The sequence below is a fragment of the Piliocolobus tephrosceles genome, chromosome 2 (genome assembly GCF_002776525.5).
Source record: "Piliocolobus tephrosceles isolate RC106 chromosome 2, ASM277652v3, whole genome shotgun sequence".
NCBI lineage: Eukaryota > Metazoa > Chordata > Mammalia > Primates > Cercopithecidae > Piliocolobus > Piliocolobus tephrosceles.
In genome coordinates, this window is record NC_045435.1 from 42,963,754 (window position 1) to 42,989,819 (window position 26,066).

Sequence of the window (26,066 nt, forward strand, 5' to 3'; positions counted from 1 at the left end):
GGGCTGGGCAAGGCACTGGCTTTATGAGTAGCGGGCTATTCCTTTTGGAACCTGAGGCGCTTAAAGCAGGACAAGGTAGGACCCAGGGCCCACAGGTGCTGAGTGGCGAAACTGGGGCTGGAGCTGTGGCGGCCCCCACACCCACCGGCTCTGGCTGTGGGTGTGGAGCCAGGACTTGCAGCCAGGTCCATTTCCTTTGTTGTGGACACTACACCCATTGGCTGGAGGAGGCAGATTCTGCTTGCCAGGGAGACCTTGGAGGCTGTAGCTGGGCTGCACTTCCCTGCCAGGCTGGGGACTGGGGGCTGGGGACTGAGGAAGTTGCATGGCGGCCTTCTCTTCTCTAGGTCCGTTCTCACAGAGGCCCCCCGGCCCCCACCGTCACCCTCTGGACTGGACTTTTCTGTTCCCTGGCATGACATCAGGGCACAGGACAGCAGTGGAGGGTAGCCCGGGGCAGCAGGGACCACGGTGCCTGTGTCAGGATGACTGCCTATGACAGTGGGTGTGTGGGAGCTAGGGACACAGTGGAGGGCTTCCCTGGGGGTGCGGCCCGCCCAAGGAGCCAGGCCAAGGTATCCTGGGGTGTGGGCAGAGCGCAAGGTGGAATCTGAGGCGGGAACTGGTCCTGGGGCCTCTCGGGCCAGGGAGAGCTGGGTGTGAAGTCACTGTGGGGTGGGTGTACAGATGCACTGGCTCTGGCGCTGTGCGCCACCTAGGGTTCAGGCGGTGGGGAAAGCATAGTGGTCAGCAGGGGCGGTAGTAGGGCCCTGGGCAGCTTGGGGTGATTTTGGGGCTGAGATAGCCCAGTTCCTCAGTGGTGGCCTTCCCTGAGCCTTCCCCATCCATGCCATGAACTTCGGGGCACCCTTGGGGAGTGGAGGAAACAGACCCTGGAGTGGTGGCCCTGGGTCTCAGGGCATGGGGAGGCAGAGCAGGCAGGGCTGGGCTGGGGGGTCGCAGGACTGTGTGGGGAATGGATTCTCTCCACAAATACTTTACTCTTTTTTTTAGCTTGAGTCCCAGATTCTTATGGAGCTGTTCCTAAGGGGCGTGACGTGAGTCCTCCCGGACTCAGGGCACAATGGCCAGTGGCGTCCCCACCCCTCACAAGCCCTCTTTCCGTCTCTGTTTCTGGTGGGTTCCTCGAGCCACCTCCTGAGACAGGAGCATACTATATCCAGCTTCCTGCTGAGATAGCCAGGCCTAACCCCCAAGGCCGCTGCCCGCCCCCTGCCCCCATGCTGGGAGGGGGTCTCTGTGGCCCCTTATTGGGCCTGCCTGCACACTGGGGTCTGTGTGTTTTGTCTGAAGGCGGAGTGGCCTGTGCATGTTGATGGGAAGGGCCGCCAGACTGAGCCCATGGAGGCAGCTGGTTCTGTGTGCCAGGGCCTAAGGGCTCCCACATGGAGCCCCCAGTGAAGCAGAGCTCACGAGACGCGCTAAGTCAGGACTTTCTCTTAGAAATGCCTGTTTCTGGACTCTGCAGAAAGGGCGGGGTGCGGTTTGTGTCTTCACATAACATTTGTGTGTCCTGCCAGTCGGCTCCCAGACCTGAGTAGGTCTGTAGACTCCTTGCATGAAGGGGAGGCTGGGGTCCCTTGAGGAAGGAGCCTGGTGCACTGGTAAAATGCACCCGGTTAGTCTTCCCCCAGTGTTTCCCAGAGGGACCTCCAGCCTTTTTCCGGGGAGACTATGCACTGGGGAAAAGGCTGTAATCAGAGCCTTTGGGGACAACTGGACCTGGCTCTGAACTGTCACCGATCCCAGGAGACCCAATGCCACTGTGGTCCTGGGTCAGAATCGGGCCAAGTGGAGTCAGGTGATCACTGGAGTTTGAGCCCAGGCTTGACCCAGTGGGCCGCATGGGTACAGAGCTTCCTGGGTTCTCACTCAGCTTGGTGTTGGGGAGGAGATGGGGTGGGGGCGTGGGGAGCACTTGAGAGGACTGGGTGTGGCCCAGACAGCCAGTCAGCTTCCTGCCCCTGGTGGAGGGCAGGGGTGGCGAGGGGACAGGCCAGCCTCAGGGTGATGGGGCAGGCAGGTAGGGGCCAGCCACATTGGCCTCGATGCCTGCTGGGCCCACACACTCACACCGGTGTTGTGGTGGGTGGTGCTTTTTCCTGGCTGACACCTGGGTTCTAGGGGTGGGCCGTGACTGAGACCTCATGCTGGGTGAGCCAGCTTCATGTCTTGTGCCAAGAGGTTTCCTGGACTTACAGGCACCAAAGAAGCCCAGGTCTCACCATAGTCGCCTTCTGGCTTGCTGCAGGCCGAGCTGCCTGGGCTCCTCTGGGCATTTTTCGGTTGGGTGGACAGTGGGGGCAGCTCAGCTGGTGTCAGACTGACCATTCTCTAGAGCTCACGGGCAGCCTAGCTTGGACTGAAAGGAGTCTCAGTGCCCTGAGCCACCCGTTTTCATGGCTGGGGCCCTAGGGTGACAAGGCCTGTGTCACAGTGAGACTCCAGCCTGAGCCTCAGCATGCAGAGTCACTGGGTGCACCTCAGACTGCCAGGGAGGTGTGGCATAGGTATGGCCACTGTGTGTGCCTGTGCCTTCCGGCTGCAGCTGTGGTGGGAACACACAGTTGCAAGTGCAGCCCCTAAGTTGGGGCCAGTGGCCCTAGCTGCAAGGTGCCACCACCTGCTTCTTCCTGGTGGACACAGGGGCATCCCTGCAGACCCAGAGATTAGTGGTCAGCTTGCCTAGCTGGGCCTTGTTAACTCTGCTTCCCTGGAGCTCCTGAGGGGCTGGGCCAGAGTCCAGGCCCCGTCCTGGGTCCTGGAAAATCTCTGCAGAGCTGGGCCTGGGCCTGCCTGCCTGCCTTGGGGGCTGTTGCAGGGCTAGGGGATTACAGCCTGTTTTCAGCATCCCTATTTAAAGCCCAGCTTCTCAGTGTTCCCAAGGGACCATCTCCTGAGGCCAGCAGCAGCCATGCTGCAAGGAAGCTGGGCCATTGCATCAGTTATTGTTGCCGAAATGCTGGCCCCAGAGGCCAGGCCCGTTTTTCTGCTGGGCTCTGGTTATTTTTATACACTCTCTGGGCCCCCAGTGCAGAGCCTGCAGCCCCAGAACCCCACTCTTTCCTGCCTCTGGGGCCTTTTCAGCTGCTGGCCAGATGGGGCTCCTTTGGTCTCTGGAATGGTGGGGGTCCTAGAACATGGGACAGGGCATTCAGGGGCCAGAGGTAATAGAGCTTGTCTGGATCACAGTATGCAGTCACTGTCCCAGCCAGCGGTTCTCGGTTTGCCAGTGCATAAAATGGGTACATTGGTGCTTGGCTGGGAGCATCACAGGCCCAGTGCACATCTGGAGTGCAGTGAGGTGCACCTTGCTCACTGGTCTCCACCCCCGGGCTCAGCCAAACTCTTCTTATCCCCAGGACTGCCCACAGATCCTGCCCTCCACCCAGATCTATGTGCCAGTGGGAGTGGTAAAGCCCATCACCCTGGCCGCTCGGAACCTGCCGCAGCCACAGTCAGGCCAGCGTGGATATGAGTGCCTCTTCCACATCCCAGGCAGCCCGGCCCGTGTCACTGCCCTGCGCTTCAACAGCTCCAGCCTGCAGTGCCAGAATTCCTCGGTGAGGTGGCCGGGCCAGGGGCTGGGGGCCGTGAGCTGGAATGGGCCGGTTATCCTCATGGCCCTGGGTCCTGGCGTGTGCTTGTTCACAAAGGGCGGTGCACGTGCTCACATGTATCTCTGATGAGTCAGAAGCCACCCCTGGCTTCCCCAGGCCATTGCCAGGCCCTTCAGATGTGCCTGGGTCATGTGGGCAAGTGGGCTGCAAGGGGCCCATGCTGTCGTGGTAGCTGCCGAGAGCACCCAGATGTGTGATAGGAGCAGCCTGAGTGTGGCAGTGGACAGCAGCCAGACTCATGGGACTCGCACACTGCAGTCTCCGTGGGCCCTAGGCATGGGCTGATCGTCAGGTCTGAGTGTGTGTAGGAATAGCCAGGTGGCAGCCAGCCTTCATCACTGTGGCTCCCGGAGGGCAGAGGTCAGGGTGCCAGAGTGCATGGTTCCATCCATCCCTGGCCAAATGCAGAAAACACTCCCATTGGCCCGCACTTGCACACTAGCAGACGGGTGTTGCCTGTAGTCCTAGAAGAGTATGTGTGGACCTTCAGATTTGACACAATAGTGTTTGAAAAGCTCTACTGTCAGGTGCAGTACGTTCAGGGACAGGGGATCTCTATAGAGCCAGCTGTTTCCTGAGTGGTGGGGAAGTGGGGCCCAGTTGCCCAGCAGTTGGAGGCCTGGGCTGAAGTCCTGCACTCCCAGCAGGCCTCTGTCTCACCTGCTCAGGACGGGTGTGATCCAGGGAGCTGTGGGCTTCCAGGAACTCACTGCAGGGGCAGGTGGCTGGGTTGTTGTGTGGGGCACTGGGCAGTCGACAAGGTCTTGGCTGGACCCCATCCCCTGGAAGCCCTGGGGAGGGCCTTGATGGGGTCAGAGGTCTGGAGCCCTTTGGCTGACTCCTGGTCTGTCCCAGCAGGGTGGGGTAGGCTCTGGAGGGTCACAACAGGCTTCCTGGGGCATGGTGGGTTGCAGGTCTGCCATGAGGATCGCTCCTGGCCACCACAGCTATCTGGAGTTCCCTCTGCCGTCCAGCCTTTCCAGACATTTCTGCTGTATCACCAAGTCTTCGCCTGCCCTGCACCTTCCACCTGCGTCTCCCTCCCTACCCTCCTTTCTCACCAGGCCCACATTAATCTTCCCTTCAGCTGTGTTTAAAGGGAAGAGGGAGTATCGGGGAATTTGATAGGATCCAATTAAATTCCTGCAGATAAAATAATGATGAATTGCTGGGCCGCCCCTTGGAGACGCTGGGCTCCCTGCACCACCCCAGCACGGGAACAGAGTTGAGGTCATCCGCAGCAGAAAGTCGGGCACAGCTGGAGCCCTAGCCAGGCTCCCTGGGAGGGGCAGTTCCCCTGGGCCCAGCCCAGCCTTGTTGGGGAGGGGACGGGGAGCAGGGCTGCACCTGACAGTGATTCTGCCTGTCTCTGCCTCAGTCTGGGGACACAGATCTCCCACCTCAAGGCAGGGCATTCCTGGCCCATTCAGCAAAGATACTGAGGTTCACAGAGCATGCTGATGCCTATTCTAGGGCCAGCTGGGAGTCCTGCTTTCCCAGCCTGGCTGACTGCAGGGAGTGGTCAGAGGCTGCCTGTGGTTGGAGGTGGTCTCCAAGGGGGTGCCACAGAGGTGACTGTGGGAAGCACAGAGGTTCCCCTGGAAGGACACCTCATATGGTTGCTAGGCTGGAGAGAGGGATCTCTAGAGCCAGGAAGGAAGCCCTGTGTAGGGTGAGGGTGGAGAGGGAGCGGTTGTGGCTGCAGAAACTTCCCCCAGAGCTAGCGCCCTGGCGGCTTTGTGGACCTGAGGCTCCGGCCTGGAGGCCGCTTAGCTGGGAAGCCTGACCTCCCCATCACCCAACAGTACTCCTACGAGGGGAACGACGTCAGCGACCTGCCAGTGAACCTGTCGGTCGTGTGGAACGGCAACTTCGTCATCGACAACCCACAGAACATCCAGGGTGAGTGGGCGCCCGGGCGGGGTGGGCGGTGGGCGGGCCTGAGCTGACCGCACCCCTCCCCGCAGCACACCTCTACAAGTGTCCGGCCCTGCGCGAGAGCTGCGGCCTCTGCCTCAAGGCTGACCCACGCTTCGAATGCGGCTGGTGCGTGGCCGAGCGCCGCTGCTCCCTGCGACATCACTGCGCGGCCGACACACCTGCATCCTGGATGCACGCGCGTCATGGCAGCAGTCGCTGCGCCGACCCCAAGATCCTTAAGGTAGGGCCCCCAGCCCTGCCCCACACCCCATGCCCCGCCCCGCCCCGCACGACCCCAAACCCTACGCCCGGCGGGACGCCTGTACCCCAGCCTCTGCCTCCGGCAGCTGTCCCCCGAGACGGGCCCGAGGCAGGGCGGCACGCGGCTCACCATCACAGGCGAGAACCTGGGCCTGCGGTTTGAGGATGTGCGTCTGGGCGTGCGCGTGGGCAAGGTGCTATGCAGCCCCGTGGAGAGCGAGTACATCAGTGCTGAGCAGTGAGTACAGCCCTGGGTGTGCGCGGGGCGGGACGGGGCGGGGCTCCTGCAATCCCTGAGGCCCGCCTGCCCACAGGATCGTCTGTGAGATCGGGGACGCCAGCTCCGTGCGGGCCCACGATGCCCTGGTGGAGGTGTGCGTGCGGGACTGCTCACCGCACTACCGCGCCCTGTCACCCAAGCGCTTCACCTTCGTGGTGAGTCTGCCGCCTTCCCTGTCTCCCTGTTCCCTGCTTCTCTGAGAGGGTGCCACTGAGGGCTCTTGTGCCTCTTCAGGGCCCCTTGTCTGGCCACGCTCTGCCACTGCTCTTCCACGGCCTGGGTGCCGCCCCTCCCCTCCTGTGCCTAGGCTAGCTCCAGGGCTCCCTGGCTCACCTTGGGCTGTGCCTGAGAAACCTGGGAGTACTGCCTCTGAAGTGCAGCTCCCGGGCATGCGGGCTCCTAATCTGGGGAACTGGAGGGGTAAGCAGGCCAAGTGGGGCCTGTCCCTATGTGGCCCCAGGGGGACTTTCCTGAGAGCTTCAGCAAGTTCCCTCTTCCTGCAGACACCAACCTTCTACCGTGTGAGCCCCTCCCGCGGGCCTCTGTCAGGGGGCACCTGGATTGGCATCGAGGGAAGTCACCTGAATGCAGGCAGTGATGTGGCTGTGTCGGTCGGTGGCCGGCCCTGCTCCTTCTCCTGGTACGGGGTGCAGGTGGGGGTGGGGGCCTGGCTGCCCCTCCTGATTCAGATGGTTGCATGCCCCCTCTTGTTGCCTGGGCAACGAGGCTATGGAGAACCTGGCTGGGGTGATCACTGTGAAACCCAGAGGCGGAGGTTACCATGGAAACGGGCTACCTCCAGAGTGGGAGGACTGGGCAGTGAGGAGGGCGGGGCCTGCCTTTGGGGGCGGGGCAACCTGGCTGCCTCTGCCCTGATTCTTCCCTGTGGGTATGGGGAATCCCTTGGGTACAAAATAAGAAGTATTTTTTAAAAATTTTAAGAGAGAAAACAGAAATCTTAACAAAGCCCTGAGGCTTGAAGTGGATAATTTTAGATTAGGGATGATAATGGAACGTCCCTTTAAATATTTTCCTCTGGTAATTACCTGTTATCAGACTAATCATTGGTGTCTGCAGCTGAGGGGGCCTGGCGGCTGTGGGGCTCCTGGCAGTGGTGAAAGAGCTGAAGGTCCGGACCCAGGTGCGGGTGGGGTGTCCCCATGACACCTGGGCCAGCTCATCTAGTCTCCTCACAGCCCCCTGGTATGCAGGGATAGGGCGACAGGTGCCAAGAGGGAAGGTGTCTGCCTGGCCCAGGGTAGTAGGAATGGGCACTCGGCTCCCAGCACTTGGAGCACGGGCTGAGTGAGGGTAGCCCTGGGACAGACAGGGAAGGTCAGGCCAGGGCTTAGTCTCACCAGCCCTCCCTAGGGACAGAGGGAGGGCAGCGTGAGCCTACCTCCCAGCCTGGCATGCGTGGGGTGGGCCTGATGCTCACTGCCTCTGGGGAGGCAGAGGCCTGCTGGGTGTGGAGCCCTGGCCAGGGTCACCTGGAGTGGGTGTGGGTGACAGGGAGGCTGTGATGAAAGCAGACCTGGAGAGGCGGCAAACAGGTCCCAAATGCCAGGCTTGGCAGTAGTGGGGGCCTGAAGGGGCTGGGAGCCAGGGCGAGGGTAGGACAGACTACACAGTCCCGGGAGGGAAAGTAGCAGTGATAGTATGCAGCCACCCAAGGCAGTACCTGTGACAGATGGCGCCCTGCCCACTGTTCCTCAATGCATCTGCATTCCACCTGCCTGAGTTCCACCTGTGTGCTCCTCACTGTCCCACCCGGGCACCTCCAGGAGGAACTCCCGTGAGATCCGGTGCCTGACACCCCCCGGGCAGAGCCCTGGCAGTGTTCCCATCATTATCAACATCAACCGCGCCCAGCTCACCAACCCTGAGGTGAAGTACAACTACACTGAGGACCCCACCATCCTGAGGATCGACCCCGAGTGGAGCATCAACAGGTGGGGCCCAGCAACACCCATTCCCTGTCCCCAGCTGTTGAGAGCAGCGCCGAGCCGGGAGCTCTTCCACCAGGCACTTGGTGGTGGCCCTCCTGCATGCTGGGTACTGTCCTGCTGGGAAGCACCCCTTGCCAAGAGCTTTCATCTGTTTCCTGTCTTTGGGGAAGGCAGGCTTTGCCTGGCTGAGCTGTGGCCCGTGTTTCCAGCTCACTGGGCCCAGCATCATCTGATGACCCCCCACCCCTGTTCTGTTCCAGTGGTGGGACCCTCCTAACGGTCACCGGCACCAACTTGGCCACTGTCCGTGAGCCCCGAATCCGGGCCAAGTACGGAGGCATTGAAAGGGAGAACGTGAGTCCCTGCCCTCAGCTGCCCACCTCGGTCCAGGCCTTCACCTGGGATGGGGCTCCTTCTATAAATGCTCGTGTCCCTACCCCTACCCCTGCCTCTTCCCAGCTTATGCCAACCTTGACTGCCTGGAGACCCCCGGGGAGGCACCTGTCCTGCTTGGCAGGTGGAAGGTCTGGCTCTGGGCTGCTGGCTGTGCACACCTCTCCTTCAGGCCACATGTCCCTGGTCCATGTGGGGTGGGTGGCCCAGGACCTGCCCTGCTGGTGCCTGGCATCATCTATGCAGGGAGCAGGCAGCCCCCAGGCCAGGGGCTCTGTCACTGAGAGTTGCTGGGCCACTCGGGGAGGTCCCGCCCAGCATCCCTACCCTGTGTCTCCAGGGCTGCCTGGTGTACAATGACACCACCATGGTATGCCGCGCCCCGTCTGTGGCCAACCCTGTGCGCAGCCCACCGGAGCTGGGGGAGCGACCGGATGAGCTGGGCTTCGTCATGGACAATGTGCGCTCCCTGCTTGTGCTCAACTCCACCTCCTTCCTCTACTACCCTGACCCCGTACTGGAGCCACTCAGTCCCACTGGCCTGCTGGAGCTAAAACCCAGCTCCCCACTCATCCTCAAGGTGGGTCACTGTTGCCCGTAGGCTGGGCCGTGCCAGGGAGGAGGCCCCTTGTCCTGGGCTCTGGCTCACCCCCACCTCCTACAGGGCCGGAACCTCTTGCCACCTGCGCCCGGCAACTCCCGACTCAACTACACAGTGCTCATCGGCTCCACACCCTGCACCCTTACGGTGTCGGAGACGCAACTGCTCTGCGAGGCGCCCAACCTCACAGGGCAGCACAAGGTCACGGTGCGTCCGTCCACCGGGGGTGCGGAGCTGGGAGAGCCATGCCCCACCTGTGGACCCTGCCCCACTAGCACAGCCCCAGCTCTGAACTTGCCCCAGATTCACCCTTAGCTCAGAGGGTGCTCAGCTCCAGTGCAGGCCCTGCCTTAGCCCTCAGCCTGCTACCTCCTTGAGCCCCCCAGACTGCCTACCCACCCTGAGCCCTTGCCATGCCAGTGCTGCCCTGACTGAACAGGCGCCTGACCGTGGGTCCTGGTGTCACCCTGCTGACCACTCTGTGCCCCTGTCGGTGGGACCTTGCCCACAGGCAGGTGTGTGTGTGTGTGTTACCCATCGGGAGGGGTTCCCAAGCTCTGTGGAAAGCATGGGTGGCTCCTGAGTGGCCTCCACCCACCGGCAGGTGCGGGCTGGCGGCTTCGAGTTCTCGCCAGGGACACTGCAGATGTACTCAGACAGCCTGCTGACGCTGCCTGCCATCGTGGGCATCGGCGGGGGTGGGGGTCTACTCCTGCTGGTCATCGTGGCCGTGCTCATCGCCTACAAGCGCAAGTCACGAGATGCCGACCGCACACTAAAGCGGCTGCAGCTCCAGATGGACAACCTGGAGTCCCGCGTGGCCCTCGAATGCAAGGAAGGTCTGTTGGGGCTGGGGCTCACTGGGGCAGCTGCCACCTCCAAACCAGGCCCTGGCTCATCCCCACACCTACCTCCCACCACCCCCACCCTGCTTCGGCTCAGTTTACAATGTTCCTGATAGCCTTGCTGTGCCAGGCCTGGTCCCAGGGCAGTGGGCGAGTGCCTGACCAGGGCCTGGCCCTGCAGCAGGTACCGCATCCTCGGGGTGCTGCTTGTGACACTGAACTCAGAGCCAGACTGTTTGCGTTTGTATCCCAGCTGGGCTATAAGGCTGAGGGTGGCTATTTACCTTTCTGTGCCTCAGTCTTGTCATCTGTAGAGTGAGCACAGTGACAGTGCCTACTTCCCCAGGCACTGGGAGTGGTGGTGGGTTGGCTGGTGCCAGTGGAGCAGCAGAGAGGGGTGCTTCCGCCATGCAGCAATGAGGAGCCCTTGTGCTTTGGCAGTCCCTGGGCACATAGAGATCTTGGCCTGAGCTGACCTTTGTTTGATATGTCTATAGGGGGCGTCAGGCCACACCATCCTCCTGATCCATGGCAGGTGTGAGTGGCAGAAATCTGTTCCATGTTGGGCAAGACTTTTGAGCATTTGCCGATAGTAACTCACACATGTTCAGGGCTCTGGGGGGCAGATACTAGGAGTGCTGCTGCTGCAGTGGAGGACCTTAGTCATGTGGTCCAGCATGGGGTTGTCATGAACTCCACTGGGACTCCACTGGGATGGGGTGTTTTGTTTGCACAGGACTCGGCCAGCATTAAAATGCAAAGTTCTGCATCCTGGGAGCCCTCTCAGTCCCAGACAAACCTACATGGCCCTGTGGTGGGCTGAGGGTGGCCCTACCTCTTGGGCAGCCCTGGTGGGACCAGAGGCAGGTGTGTGTTGGGGCCAGGTGGGAGGCAGGTGGCCTGGGCCTCCCTTGTGCTCCCACCTGCTGAGGCTGGCTGTCTGGTGAGGCTGGCATGTGTGGATGCGGTGGCTGGCGGCTGCTCCAGGCCAGCCAGGTGCAGATAACTAGATGCCTGGCAGCGGTGCCCAGGAGACGAAGGCTCCAGCTCTTAATTAAACCTGTCAGATGTCCCCCAGAGCCTGTCTGGCACTCCTCTGGCTTCTGATCAGATAGCCTGATCCTCGGGCTGCTGCAGGGCTGACACCTCACAGCTCTGGAATGTTCTGTCAGGGGCTTCACTGCCCTGCCTGCCTTTGTTCCTGACAGAGGCAGAGCTGGCCCTGAGCAGAGTGGGCCACATTGAGGGCGCACCAGGCCCGAGATGTGCATGCAGTGGTGTGGGGGCTTGGGGAGAGCCTGCAGCCCTGGGACCTCACCCCTGGCCGCACCCCACTCCCTCCCAGCGGTTAGAAGGAGCCCGAACTCCAAAGCTGCTCTACGCTTAACTGCCAGTGTCTGAGATGCAGGAGGCCCCGCCCAGCCTGCCCCTGGTGCCGATGCTTTCTCTGCTCTTGTCTTGCTTGATCCTGTGGGAAGCTCACAGAGGAGAGTTACTATCCCTGTGCTAGGGCTGTGGTAGCTGGGGGACGGAGAGGCACAGTAGTTTCCTTGAGATCATGAAACCAGTAAGTGTCAGAGCCAGGATTTGATGTAGGCCCCAAGAGTGGGAGGGTTGGGGCATGGAGCAGGGCCACCAGGGCATGCTGCCCCTGACGCCACATCTGGCCACAGCCTTTGCAGAGCTGCAAACAGACATCCATGAGCTGACCAACGACCTGGACGGTGCCGGCATCCCCTTCCTCGACTACCGAACATACGCCATGCGGGTGCTCTTTCCCGGGATCGAGGACCACCCTGTGCTCAAGGAGATGGAGGTAGGACCACTGGCTCAGGGGTCACGGGAACTCAGAGGCAGCTGCTGTCTTCTGCCTTTGGGGCTCCTTGGGTGCTGATGGATGGTATGGGGCAGCCTGTGCGGCCTGGGGGAGGGTCCAGGTCTGCAGGGCTCTGGGCTCAGCCGAGTAGGGAGCAGGTGCTAGGAGGCAGAACCAAGAGCAGGCCAGCACAGTGGGGCCTTCAGCCCTGGGGCCGGGGCAGGGGAATGGCCAGTGTGGCTCTGCTCCATGAAGTACCTCCAGAGGGCAGGAAGAGGCTCTGGCCCCAGGGCCTGCATGGGATGCCAGGCCTCATCTCAGCAAACCACTTGTCAGCCTGGGCTTCTGGCACCTCTCCGGTGGCTGCCCCTTGGGCCCTGCCTCTGTTGGGGGTCCCGCCTGCAGCTCCACTGGCCTGGTCTGCTGGGTGGTTCTGGATGCGAAGCCTCGCTGGGCAGGGGCCGTGTGCTGGGAGGTGCGGGTGGCTGATGAAGTCTGCTATGGCAGTTTGGGATGGGAGCGTGTGGCTGGCATAGCACCAGGGCCTCAGAGAGTAGGGCTTTGCCCCGTAGACCTTGGCAGCAGCCTGGTGAGGGAAAAGAGGGCTGGCTCCCACGTCCCCAAAGGGCCCCCAGTGGCAGGCAGGCTAGGAGGCAGTCCTCGGCGAGCCACAGCCAGGGACTCAGCAGGTCAGCTCGGTCATACTCTCCAGCTGAGGGCACCCCCCCACCATGTGCCTTGGATGTTGGGGAGTCCATGTCCCCTGTGGTGGCTCTGTTGGTGGGTAGGCCCTTTTGAGCTGATACTGAGCAGGCCTTCCCACCTTGGGCCCTGGGGCTGCATGTGGCTGAGTGCTGCCATCCTGTTCCTGGGCTTGCTGCTACGCGGGGCTCCACAGCTTCCCCAGGTTGTATCTCTCTCTCAGTGCTTCCATTTGCTGTGTCTGTCAGACTGTCTCTTTCAGCTGTGACTGTGTGTGTTCTACCTGGGCCATTACCTGTCTGCCTGATACCTGTTGGCCTTGGCTGGGAGCCTGGTATCACTGGTGGCTCTGGGCTTTGCCTAATAGGGAACATCTTGCCCTGATAAACCTTAGTATGAACAAGAGAAAGAGAGTAGGGACCCTGGAACCAGCTATGCCTCTACTCCACTCCTTTTTCCTACCTGCAGTGTGGCCCTAATCAAACCTCTTCCGGTCTCCAACCTTGTGTCCTCATCCGTGAGATGCAGAGGCTGATTGTGCATTGGTTATCATTGTCAAGGAGGAGGGAGGTGGTAGACTTGCACTCCTGGTTCCCAGTGTATGGGGGCATTGAGTTGGACTCCCTTTGAGCTGTTGCAGGCCAGCTGCCAGGGTTGCTGTTCAAAGGGCCCAGCCATGGAGTGGGTGGCGTGAGGAGCCCCTCTCATTCTGCACCCAGCTGCACTGCTAACACCTTTGTCATGTTGGCTTGTAGTGGGCTTCTCAGGCTGCCACAGGGACTCTGTAGCCAGGGCTGCCCTGATGGCAACAGACAGTGGTGGCAGCACCCAGGTCATGTCCATTTTGCTAAGGACAGGTAAAGCTTGGGAATGACCCACTGAGCTGAGGAGTCAGGGCAACTTGTCACTTGCCTGCCAGGCCTGTCCTCTGATGGGTCCCTGCCATACCAGCCAGGCCTGGACAGCCCCTCACCGGTCAGCTTGGGGGCGGGGGCTGGGGCTGGGGCTGGGTACTCCTTTGTGCTCAGAGCTCCGTGTGCTCCCTCAGGTGCAGGCCAATGTGGAGAAGTCACTGACACTGTTTGGGCAGCTCCTGACCAAGAAGCACTTCCTGCTGACCTTCATCCGCACACTGGAGGCGCAGCGCAGCTTCTCCATGCGCGACCGCGGGAACGTGGCCTCGCTCATCATGACGGCCCTGCAGGGCGAGATGGAATATGCCACGGGCGTGCTCAAGCAGCTGCTTTCCGACCTCATCGAGAAGAACCTGGAGAGCAAGAACCACCCCAAGCTGCTACTGCGCCGGTGAGCCTGGGGGGCACTGGGATTGGGGGAGGCAGGCCCATGCCTCCAGCTTTGGACAGGCCGTCCTAGCAGGCCCAGAGACACTGCTGTGGCGGTTCCCACTGGGCAGGGGTAGGGGGATTCACCTGGCCTCTGAGGCTCAGCTGCCACCTCCCTAGGTACTGATAGTGAGGACCCAGGCTTGAGTCTCTATACTCACAGGCCTGGGCTCTGGGTGAAGGGCTGGGGTCTCCATGGCAGCCCCGGAAGCCCCTGCTGCCCACTCATGTGGGTGCCTTTCGAGACCTGACCGTCGGTGCTTCAGGAAGCGGGGCAGGGTGGGGTGGGATCGGTGGGTGAGGCCTGCAGGGGCCCTGTGCCTGCTGGACAGCTGGAATGACACCACTCTGCCCATATTCTGTGCCCCTCAGGACTGAGTCAGTGGCAGAGAAGATGCTAACCAACTGGTTCACCTTCCTCTTGTATAAGTTCCTCAAGGTAAGCAGAGGCGGGAGGAAGCAGGTGTCAGAGGCGGTTGAACAGCGGGAGGAGAAAATGGAGAGAGGTGGGGATCAGTGGGAGGTGCTGGAGAATGACAGCAGGTGGGGTCTTCGTCGAGTTCTGGCTCAGGCCTAGGCCCCTGGACATGCAGCTACTCCCGGCTTCTGGCTCCCGGCTCCCTTGTCCCTCCTTCTGAGGCTGTCAGGCCCTTGCGCAGCCCACCAAGGTAGGTGTGGGAGTTCAGATACAGGCTCTCAGTGCCCACAGCTGGCCTGGGCTCAGGAGGGTGGGGGCACCCTGAGCAGGGGCCTCTGAGAGTCCAGCACCCGGCGTGGGGCCAGCCTGGGGGTGCCTGAAGGCTCTAGTCCACCACCTATCATGGGGACAGGTGGCCGCACTGGGCTTCCCCTGTGTTGTCCATTCAAGCCCCCCCAGCAGAGGGACACTGCCATTTTCAGAACAGGAATAGGGTGTAGGCCAGAGACTGCAGGCCAGGGCCCAGGCTGGATGGGGATCTGGGTGGGCTTTAACTGGGCTGTAAGCAGTTGAATTGCTGTCTGCACTTCCAGTGTTGGGACTTATACAGACTCAGGTATCTGGCTTCTCTCGGAAAGTCTGAAGGCCTGGTTAGCCCACTCCTGAGAGGTGGAAGGAGCCCAGTGTGTGCATGGTGAAGTGCATGCTCCTCGCCTGGCTTCAGTGGTCCCTGTCGCTGCTCTGTGGGTGAGGGTGACTGACAGTGTAGCCCAGTGATCGAGGGTGGGAGCTGGCGCTGACTGCCTGGGTTCGATTCTGCTGGTTTCCTTACGGAATCCAGGGATGGCATATCTGTCTCCCCTGGCCCGTGGGGCTTTCAGGCCTCCTGCAGCCAGATACTGCTGAACTCAGGTGATCAGCGCACAGATCCCTGCACAGAGCGGAGTCCTGGCTGGGCATCCTCGCTGTGGAGAGAGACACGGGACACACGGGACAGGAAATACAGCAGACAGGCCATGGGGCAGAGCCGAGCAGGGAGGGTGAGATTCGAGCAGAGGTCTGAAGACCAGGCCGGTAGAGGGAAAAGAGTTCCAGGCAGAAGAGGCTACTGAGGAGAAGGCGCCAGGTGGGATAGGCAGGGGCATGGCTTGTCTGTCCTAGGTCGTCTCTGGAGGTGGGACATTTATGTGTATATAGCAGTCCCTGGCACATAGCAAGTGCCCAGTAGATTATAACACCCTTAGGCAGAACTGGAAGCAGGTAACACAAAGTCGTGCATGTCCTGTAGAAAGTACAGTTCTATGAAGACCGCATAGATGTGTGCATGCTGGGTAAGCTGGGCTCTGTGAGCCTAAAGCAGCAGGTGCCCCGGGTGAGGTGAAGAGGGCCCTGCTCACCTGGGTCCCCGTCTGATCCCGATTCTCCACACCCACAGAGACAGGGCTCAGGGCAGCAAATGTCTGTAAGTACTGATGTTGGGTGTGGATTATCTTTCCTGCCAGGATACAGGGGGCAGCCTCAGCCAGTGCAGAGTGTGGCCCCACAGGGTGCTCTAAGCAGAGAGGGTGGCAGTGGGGCGCCGTGGAGGGGTTGTCCTCAGGCCGGATCAGGAGTTCCATGGAGAGCTGGGGACATTTGGGACAGGTGCTGAGGGATGTATGGGCAGTGGAGGGAAGGAGAGGGAGGCCAGTCTTGGCCAAGGGAGCCATAGGAAGGGGACACAGGGAGGAGGGAGGCAGGGGTGACCATTTGGGTGAGAGTGATGCAGGTACAGTGGGTGCGGGCTGTGTGTTGGGGGTTTCACAGCCCATGCCCATGACCCCAGCCCACCTCGTTATTAGTGGGGTCCCAGTGCAGGGGACAGGCAGGGGCCAGGAGCTGTTAGATCTCCTTAGGTCATCACTGCCCTCCAGTTCTAGGAGGACCCCTATATATGCAAGGGAGGGCATGTACTGGGTGCAAGGACATGGCCCGAGGCTGAGAGGTGCAGACAGCCATGCTGGAGCTGGACACCCCCTGGATGGGACTGAGATGGGCCCAGAGCTGTTTCCATCCACATAACCGGCCAGTGACTTTTTTTTTTTTTGCCACCATATCTGGGGTTTTTTTGTTTTTGTCTTTTTTAAGATAGATGTTATTGTTTAGAGCAGTTTCAGATTCACAGTAAAATTGAGCAGAAGGTGCAGAGGTTTCCCATGCACCCGCTGCTCCCACACATGCAGTCTCCCCACTGTCAGCATCCCTAGGAGAGGGGTGCATTTGGTCCAGTCAGTGGACCTGCCAGGACACATCTTCACCACCCAGTGCCCCTCATTTCCACGCGGGCTCACTCGTGATGCTCTGCATTCTGTGAGTTTGGATGAATGTACAATGCCATGTATCCACCGTTACAGCATCACACAGAATAGTGTCATTGCCCTAAAAATCCCCCAAGCTCACCTGTCATCTCTCCCTACCCCTGAGCCCCTGGCACCCATTGATCTCATTGTCTCTCATTGATCTCATTGTCTCATTGATCTCAAGTTGTGCCTTTTCCAGATGTCACATAGTGGAATCGTGTACTATTACTGTAGCCTTTTCCAGCTGGCTCCCCTCACTTTGCAATCTACTTTGAAGGTTCCTTTATTTATTTTCATAGCTTGGTAGCTTATTTCTTTTTAGTGTGCCACAAACTTAAAAAAATTTGTTATGGCGAAATACACATGACATAAAATTTACCATCTTAACCATTGTTAAGTGCACAGTTGAGTGGTATTGGATGCATTTACAGCAGTGTTGCCCATGGCCACCTGTCCATGAGTCTTCATCTTGTAAAACTGAAACTCTGTCCCCATTGAACACCCACTCCTTGTTCCTTCCTCCCCAGCCCCTGGAACCATTCTACTCTCTGTCTCTGTGAATCTGACAGCTCTAGGGACCTCATATGAGTGGAATCATGCATTGTTTATCCTTTTGTGGCTGGCTTAATTTCATCAGCTTAATGGGGAAGCAATCCAGGTATCCATCTTCAGATGAATGAATAAGCAAAATGTGGTCTGTGCATACAATGAGATAGTAGTCTGCCTTAAAAAGGAAGGAAATTCTGACATGCCGCAACATGGATGAACTTTGAGAACACAAACTCTTTTTAAACAACCCAAATACTTTTCATGCCTTGCTGTCTTTAGAAACAAAAACTTTAACTACAAAAGTAACCCATGACATTTTAGCACATGTAAACAACCTGGAAGGGAGGATGGAGGGGTGAGCTCCCCACCCCTCTGCGGTTCTGGTGGTAATGACCACCAGAGTTTTGGTGCCTGTCCTCCCAGGCTGGGGTCTGAACTGAAGCAAATATGAATAGACTATGCTTTTTAATATTAAGATGAAGGTTAGTATCGGACCTTTTTTCTCATTAGAGAGTTTTAAATTTTTTCAGTACCACAATTTTCACTGTGCCTCGCTCCCCCTCTGTCCTCACCTTGGCCATAGTGTTAGGCCCACCTTTGCAGGTGAGCACACAAATGCTTGCCTTGTGTTTTTATCAACTGCATAATGTTCCATGGTGTGGCCATTTCATCATTTGTTTAACTGTGGCACCGCTGATGGCCAGGGCTGCACAACTTGGATTTGGATGCCGTTGTCTCTGCTTGCCTGGTCCTGTTTAAGTGTCTTTCCAGAAGAGTGAGTGCAGGTGATCCGGCACACTCATTTTTCATTGTAATATATGCTGCTGCATTATCCTACCAAAAAACGTTGCAAATGTACCAGTTCATCATCTGAGAATCTTACCCAGGCCTGGGATAGCACTTGTCTTATTGATCTTTTTCACCTCTGCCCATTTGAAAAGTACACACTAGTAGCTTGTTGCCTTAGTTGGCATTTCTTTAACAAACCTTGGACATCTTTTTACATATTTGATTGGCTGCTTTTATTTTTTCTTTGAAGCCACGTTTGTAAATGTCCATTTTTACCCTTTGCTTGTTTTACTAGGGTCATTTCTTTTAGATTATAGGAATTTTAATTTTTGTTTTTGAGACGGAGTTTCACTCTTGTTGCCCAGGCTGAGTACAGTGGCACAATCTTGGCTCACTGCAACCTCCACCTCTCCGGTTCAAGCGATTCTCCTGCCTCAGCCTCCGGAGTAGCTGGGATTACAGGCATGTGCCACCGCGCCCGGTTAATTTTGTATTTATAGTAGAGACCGGGGTTCTCCATGTTGGTCAGGCTAGTCTCAAACTCCTGACCTCAGGTGATCCGCCCACTTCAGCCTCCCAAATGCTGGGATTACAGGTGTGAGCCACCGCACCCAGGAACTTTTTAACATACACACTTCCCATCTTTTCAAGCTCATGTGTTCCACTGAGAAATGATTTTTATTTATATGGTGTGGGGTAGGGATCTGGTTTGATCCTCCCACCTCCCCATGCCCACCGTGGAGAAGTGCTTGTGGTAATGTCATTTCTGGAACTGCCTGTATTATCCTTCTATTAGAAAAGTAGCACTTTTTGTTGGGCAGCTTTTGCACATTCCTGACTGGTGCTGGGAGGAGTCTGAGGTCTTCCTTTTCCCCCATCACTGCACAAGAGATTGAGGCTACAACAAGAAAAGGACTGGGCCTTCCTCTTCCCTGGCCTCTGAGCTCTTGGAACCTGCTTTGCAGCCTCCAGGCTGGCCTGGCTGAAGAAGTGGGTGGAGTGGGGCAGGGCCTGCTGCCTGGGTTGAGTGTGAATGCCCGGCTCAGCCTGAGCCTTCTCTGGGGACACCTAGCTTGTATGGGGTAGGCGCTTTGGGGTCAGCTCGATCTGGGTTCAGATCTTGGCTTCTCTAGTTTCTTGCTGTGTGACCTTGGGCCAATAGCTGCACTCCCCAGACCTTCAGAGACTAGCTGCGGTCCTATCACTCTCTGAGGCGAGGCCTGGGAACCCTTGGGCAGGTGTCTCACTTTGGGAAACCCTCAAAGGCTCTCGTCTTCCTGTCGCATTAATGGCTCTCCATCCAGATCTGCATCCCTTTTCCTCCTCCTTCGTGGCTAACTTAATGAAACCAAGTTTGCAAATGAAACATAATTTCAAAGACAGGCATGTTGTTGGAAGGTCTGGGATGGTCTTAACAGCTGTCTCTCTAATTATCGCAGATGCTAGCAAGGTGCCTGAAGCCTCTGGTTACAGGAGCAGAGCTGCTGTTTGTTTGCCAGGGCCGGATAGGAAGCAGGGCTGCCAAGCCCGCCCCTCCATTGAGGTGCACACACACCTGAAGGCCCTTGGGCAGGCAGGGCCTGCAGCAGACCCTGTGCCTAGTCTCTGGGCGGGCCTTGCCTGTGTGGCCGACTCAGCCAGCCCAGATGTGAATGTTTCTCAGGGACAGCTCTCCATTCACTCAGTTCGTCTAGCAAGTGTCTGTGATGTCCCATGCACAGGCTCAGCCAGTGCTGGCAGTAGGGTATGGTGAGCAGGCCAGGCAGCTCCCACTCCAGAGGGGTTGGCAGGGGTGCGCAGGTTCCTTCAGAGAACAACAGATAAGGGGGGAGACCAGTGGGGCGGTGGTGGGGGGTACGTGTGCTGGGAGCTCCCTGGGAGCCTTTCTGGAAAGGGCACATTGGGTTGTGTCCAGAAGGGCCCATGAAGACGCCAGGGGAAATTTCTGGTTGTAGAGGCAGCAGTTGCAAAGGCCCTGAGGTGGGACAGGAGGCAGTTCTCATGCTACAGCGTGGGGAGCCAGAGGGTGAGGGGTCAGAGTGGTCAGGTGCCCGCTGAGGGGCCGGGACTGTGCTGCTGGCCCTGTGCTGTGCGCTTGGGTGCTGGTGAACCTCCCTGGGTGAGCAAGCCTCCCCAGGTGGGTATGTCAGCATCCAAGGTGTGTCCCAGAGTAATATGGGGGGGCCCAGCTGGGTGGTCCCTCGGAGGCCAGCGGATCACAGTCACACTTGACGTTGCGTAGTATGGGGTCTGCTTGTGTCACGGGCGGCGGGCCATGGGGAGCTTTGTCCTCAGCACCTCCAGCTGGGGAGCAGGCCCCTGGGAGGCTGGGGCTAGGCGGGGATCCTGCTGAGACCCGGCGAGACTTCTGGGTGAAACAGACAGGCCTCGTCCCTCCTTCATGCAGGCCCTGTGTGCCACGCCATTTTCCTTGATATGCTACGGCGTCTCCTGGCTCGTGTGTAATTTAGGGTTTTCATGGGATATTTGTAGGGTGGGGTGGGTATGTTTTGTTTCCTGATTTTCTTGCAGTCTCTGCTGGGCTTTGGGACTAAGGCTATACTTGCCTCCTAAAGAGTTGGGAAGTGCTGTTCATTTCTCCTTGCCGGGAACGCTGTGGCTGGCACTGGACGGGTGGAGGGGCAGGTGGGGGGTAGACTCAGGGGTCCTGGCTGCAGCCTTATGCCACCACCCCCACAGGAGTGCGCTGGGGAGCCGCTGTTCATGCTATACTGTGCCATCAAGCAGCAGATGGAGAAGGGCCCCATCGACGCCATCACGGGTGAGGCACGCTACTCCCTGAGTGAGGACAAGCTCATCCGGCAGCAGATTGACTACAAGACACTGGTGAGTGTGACCACCCTCTGTCCTGGGTGCCCTGGTGCCCCCCACCCCCCAATTGTGGGGCTGACACTGCTGCCCTGCTCCATACCCCGCCCGCAGACCCTGAACTGTGTGAACCCTGAGAACGAGAATGCCCCTGAGGTGCCGGTGAAGGGGCTAGACTGTGACACAGTCACCCAGGCCAAGGAGAAGCTGCTGGACGCTGCCTACAAGGGCGTGCCCTACTCCCAGCGGCCCAAGGCCGCGGACATGGACCTGGGTGAGTGGGCGGGGCCGTGGCTGCCTAGGGTCTGTGCTGGAGCAGAGGGGCAGGGCCATGGCCCAATACTGAACTTGGCGGGGAAGTCCAGGCCAGTCCTCCGCACCAGGCTGGCGCTGGTCTGGAGGGCAGTGGAATGGCGAGTGGGCTGTCCAGTCCCAGGTTGGGTGTAGACGGTGGCTGCCCTGCCCTAGGCAGAGACTCTGGGAGGTGGTGGGTTCCAGTGTACTCTGGGAGGCAGTGGGCTCTTGGAGCCCTGAGGGGGATACTCAGGCTCATGAGAGGGGCAGGTGGAACAACTGAGGGCCAGAGGGGATGGGGCAAGTTTGGGGTGGGGCCCAGAGTCCTGCAGCAGATGTGACTGGAGAGGCCGAGCCCCTGCAGAAGCCTCGGTGCCAGGCTGAGGAGTTGGGGCCCTGAGGCTTGGGGAAGGCAGGGCAGACCCCCTTAAGCTGGGGTTGCTATGGCAGATTGGGAGGGCTGTGGCAGGTTGCGGGGGGCTATGGCAGGTTAGGGGTGCTGCAGCAGGTGTGGAGATGTGTCCCTGGTCTGTGCTGGTGCTAAGAGCTGCAGGTGGGCCCTGTCCCACCTGTGTGATGGATCACTGCTGTGATGGAGGAGGGAAAGAGGGCCCCAGCGGCCCCACCCTCCAACTCCCTCCTCTCCACAGAGTGGCGCCAGGGCCGCATGGCACGCATCATCCTGCAGGATGAGGATGTCACCACCAAGATTGACAACGATTGGAAGAGGCTGAACACACTGGCTCACTACCAGGTGGCTCCTGGCCCTCCGACCCCAGCACAGGCCTCCCTCCCCTTGGGGCTTCCACAGCGCAGCTGCCAATGTTTGCAGCATGTGGGCTGGACAGCAGCTGGATCTGTCAGGGAGAGGAGGGGAGGTGGTCATGTATATGTGTGGACCATCCCAGGACCCAAGCTGGGCTTGTGGGATTGCCTGGCAAGTCCTGGGCTGTCCTGATGTAGAGACCCAGACTGAGTGAGGCGGCTGCCTCCAGGCACAGCACTAGGGTGTCACTTGGGTTCCCAGCCAGGGAGCAGGAGTTCCCAGCCAGGTGCAGGGGCACCCTGGTGGGTCACAGGGTCCCCGGCCCTCTGCCCACAGGTGACAGACGGGTCCTCGGTGGCACTGGTGCCCAAGCAGACGTCCGCCTACAACATCTCCAACTCCTCCACCTTCACCAAGTCCCTCAGCAGATACGGTGAGGGGCCAGGCAGCGGGCGAGAGGGCAGCGCATGGGTCCCTGGCCTGGGCAGGACGTCCCCCGGGCTCCCACGCTGCAGCAGCCGGACGGGAGGACCCAGGGGCCCGTGTCAAGCCTGTCACTTGCATTCTTGACCCTACCCTCCAACTCTGGAGGCTGCGCCTCCCCCCGACTCTGTGTCCATACACAATTATGCCACCTTTGTGGTGTCATTGGCTGCCCCAAAATCCCACATGGGTGGGGGTGCCATCCCCAGCTTTCAGATGGGGAAACCTGAGCCTCGGGCGGGGGGCGGGGGGTGCCAGCCAACGCGGGCGCTGACAGCCTGGTGCTGCAGAGAGCATGCTGCGCACGGCCAGCAGCCCCGACAGCCTGCGCTCGCGCACGCCCATGATCACGCCTGACCTGGAGAGCGGCACCAAGCTGTGGCACCTGGTGAAGAACCACGACCACCTGGACCAGCGCGAGGGCGACCGTGGCAGCAAGATGGTCTCGGAGATCTACCTGACACGGCTACTGGCCACCAAGGTGGGCCTGGCTGGCAGATGGGGGCAGGGGACGCTGGGCCAGCCGAGCTCGGAGAAAGCGCCAAGCCCGGAGCAAGGCCCTCACCCCCACGCTGCTCCCAGGGCCACTTGCCTAGTCACCCAGGAGGTGTAGGCAGCCAGGCAGAGCCCTGGAGCTCAGTGTCCCTGCCTGGCCCCCGCAGGGCACACTGCAGAAGTTTGTGGACGACCTGTTTGAGACCATCTTCAGCACAGCGCACCGGGGCTCGGCCCTGCCGCTGGCCATCAAGTACATGTTCGACTTCTTGGACGAGCAGGCTGACAAGCACCAGATCCACGATGCCGATGTGCGCCACACCTGGAAGAGCAACTGGTAACGCAGGGCGGGGGCGCGGAGCAGCATCCCCCGGGGCCAGGCCAGATGTGTTCCCAGGGCCCAAGGGCCTGTTCTGATCAGGAGCCCGCAACTGGGGCTCCTTGGTGTGGGGACACAACCCAGCAGGGTCATGGCAGGCCAGCCCTGTGCTAATTGGCCTTCCCTGTCTGCCTGTGCCCCTTGACCCATGGCTTACCCTCTGCTCCAGCTGCTGAGCCCCTCCCACTGCTGCAGGAACTGTGTGCAGGTGTGAGTGGCCCTGGGTGTGCACAGCTGTGCAGACATGAGTGTTGGCTGCAGCATGAGAAACAGGGCACACTGGACCAGCCCTGAGCCACCTGGTTGCAGTGATGAGGGCAACAGGGATTGCAGGTACTCCTGGTACTCTTTAGTGCGAAGAATTTACAGCCTCCCCACTGCAGTGCAGGGCCGGGCCAGAGCCTGCTTACTGAGGCGCAGAGACCCAGCCACTTGCCACGATCTCACGGAGCAGGTGGAGTACAGAGCAGGGCCTGCCCAGACTGCACCGTGCACAGCTACACCAATGTGAGCTGGGGCTCTGTGAGGCTGGGTTTCGTTATGAAGAGGCACCTAGCCTCTGAGTGGCCTCTCCCCAGAGTGTCTGCCTCCCTGGCCAGCTAGTCCCTTGCTTTTCTCTGGCCTGGCCTACTTCTGGGACAGTGACCTGCTTCTTCCCTGGTCATGGGCTGCCCAACTTGGCAATGTTGGCGTTCTCTCTGCCACACAGGCAGGCCAGCCCTTGGCCTCACTCCTTACTCAGGACCCCCAAGCTCTGGTCTGTAGCCCCCCTGCCCCAGTTGGCACACCCTAGCCACATGCTAGCTCCTGGAGCAGGTCCCTGCTGTGTGTGTATGTGTGTGTGTGTGTGTGTGTGTGTGTGTGTGTGTGTGGCCCCCACCCCAGCAGACAGCCCCACCCTTGCCTACTGCAGGGGAGCGCCTCTCTGTGCACCAGCCCCCACAAACTGCATGGCCCAGGGGTTCTGGGGTAGGACTACTCCCCCTACTCCCCCATACTTGGGGTCAGGTGGATGCCCTCGCCTATATGGCTGGACCCTGCTTCTCCAGGAAGTGCCCCTCCTCACCCTGCATCCTGCTGGGGTCTCCCAACAGGGAGACCTCCACTGTCTTAGCTCCCCTCTCTCCTGGACTGTCCCTGCCACCTCTTCAGGCTCCCAGGCCAGCAGCCACCCCTGACTTGGTCTTGTCCAGCCCATGTGTTGCTTCCCAAACCTGGGATGCAGCCACCCCAACCTGTCCCAGCTCCACCCACTGCTCGCGGAGTCTTGGGTTGAGATGAAGTGTCACGAAGCCCCTCTCCTGGGCCATGCTGACTGGGCACAGCAGGAGAGGGGGGCCTCCAGGAACACAGTGTCTCCAGATCAGCATGCTCTGGGAGAATGCTCTGTCATAGTGGAACATTCTAGACCCGTGCTGTCCAGGGTGGTGGCTCCTGAGCGTTTGAAATGGCCCTGGTGTGGCTGAGGGTCTGGGCTCTTAACTTCATTTAAGTTAAGCAGCCATGTGTGGCCAGTGCTGCCAGGCAGCCCAGCTGATGGCAGTCCCTGAGGTGGTGTTTGGGGCACAGAGGGCTGGTCTCTATAGGAATGGGTGCCCTGGGGCAGAGCTGAGCTGCAGGTCTCAGTGCAGGAGCCAGGAGTGCAAGCCAGCATGCAGGCCTAGGAGGGCGGTGGCTGTGGGGAGTGGGCTCCTGAAGGCCTGGTCACATCTTGCCCTTGTGCAACCGAGTGCATTTGAGCACGCCTGTCTCGTGATGCTCTGCGTGAGATGCAGGTGATGGGGGCAGCACATCTCTGGTTGGGCGGCAGGGGACGGCCCTCACTTACCCATGGGCCCTGTACCTCTGTGGGCCTCGTTTCTCCATCTGCATGGAAAGCCATGCCCACTTTGGATTCGGAGCCAGGAGGGCCACAAGGTCACTGCTCAGGAGGGAGCAGAGGCCTGTCTGAGCGGCGCCTGGACTCTTCGCCTGCAGCCTGCCCCTGCGCTTCTGGGTGAATGTGATCAAGAACCCACAGTTTGTGTTCGACATTCACAAGAACAGCATCACGGACGCCTGCTTGTCGGTGGTGGCCCAGACCTTCATGGACTCCTGCTCTACCTCTGAGCACAAGCTGGGCAAGGACTCGCCCTCCAACAAGCTGCTCTACGCCAAGGACATCCCCAACTACAAGAGCTGGGTGGAGAGGTGGGCGGAGGGGGCAGGGGTTGGGGGCAGTGGCCTGGGGGGCAGCCTGGACTCTGCTTATGTGCCCACCTGGCCACTCACCTGCAGGTACTATGCGGACATCGCCAAGATGCCGGCCATCAGTGACCAGGACATGAGTGCGTATCTGGCTGAGCAGTCCCGCCTGCACCTGAGCCAGTTCAACAGCATGAGCGCCTTGCACGAGATCTACTCCTATATCACCAAGTACAAGGATGAGGTGAACACCATGGGAGCCCGCAGGCTGAGCTGGGAGGACTCGCTGGCCCCTGTCAGAGCCACCTGCTCTGCCCAACCCTGCCACTCCTCCCTGAATCTCTGGGCTGCCATGGGCCACCTTCACTCCTCTGCACCCGCTGGCCACCTGGTTCCTTGGTGCCAGGAGGGAGCCTGCCAGGCCGAGCGGAGAAGGCCGTGGTGGAGTCACTCTGTGCAGCCATGTGGGGTCAGGGGTGGGGAAGATGGGATGGCAGCTTCTTCCTGAGGGAGAGGGTGTGTGGGTGGTGAGCAGCTTCCCTGAGGGGCACATTTCAGGGTTTTCCAGGCTGGACCAGCGTCTCCAGGGCTGGGCATAGGGTCTTGGCAGAGCTTTCCTTTCAGTATCTTTTCTGCTGACTTGGAGTGAGGCCACGTGCATGGAACTGGGCAAGGGGTCCAGGAGACATCCAGGAAGGACTGGCTCCTGGGCTGCACAGGACAAGAGCACGGGGCCAGAAGGCAGGGCAGGCTCAGCCTGTGCCAAAGCTCTGAGGGCTGAGAAGGCCAC

The 26,066-nt window shown here is 59.7% G+C and overlaps 1 protein-coding gene across 1 annotated transcript in view; it reads left to right on the plus strand.

The window, feature by feature from the left end:
- Positions 1-26,066, plus strand: part of PLXNA1 (plexin A1) — a 49,716-nt gene that overhangs the window by 19,842 nt on the left and 3,808 nt on the right. The window contains exons 9-30 of the mRNA XM_023215422.2: positions 3,384-3,584; positions 5,447-5,543; positions 5,609-5,802; positions 5,909-6,060; positions 6,137-6,257; positions 6,606-6,742; positions 7,887-8,054; positions 8,312-8,405; positions 8,785-9,024; positions 9,109-9,252; positions 9,650-9,884; positions 11,564-11,706; positions 13,457-13,713; positions 14,124-14,190; positions 20,547-20,693; positions 20,790-20,949; positions 21,620-21,723; positions 22,072-22,168; positions 22,509-22,699; positions 22,881-23,050; positions 25,070-25,282; positions 25,370-25,520. Coding sequence (XP_023071190.1) covers positions 3,384-3,584; positions 5,447-5,543; positions 5,609-5,802; positions 5,909-6,060; positions 6,137-6,257; positions 6,606-6,742; positions 7,887-8,054; positions 8,312-8,405; positions 8,785-9,024; positions 9,109-9,252; positions 9,650-9,884; positions 11,564-11,706; positions 13,457-13,713; positions 14,124-14,190; positions 20,547-20,693; positions 20,790-20,949; positions 21,620-21,723; positions 22,072-22,168; positions 22,509-22,699; positions 22,881-23,050; positions 25,070-25,282; positions 25,370-25,520 — 3,483 coding nt within the window. The remainder of the gene's footprint in view (positions 1-3,383; positions 3,585-5,446; positions 5,544-5,608; positions 5,803-5,908; positions 6,061-6,136; positions 6,258-6,605; positions 6,743-7,886; positions 8,055-8,311; positions 8,406-8,784; positions 9,025-9,108; positions 9,253-9,649; positions 9,885-11,563; positions 11,707-13,456; positions 13,714-14,123; positions 14,191-20,546; positions 20,694-20,789; positions 20,950-21,619; positions 21,724-22,071; positions 22,169-22,508; positions 22,700-22,880; positions 23,051-25,069; positions 25,283-25,369; positions 25,521-26,066) is intronic.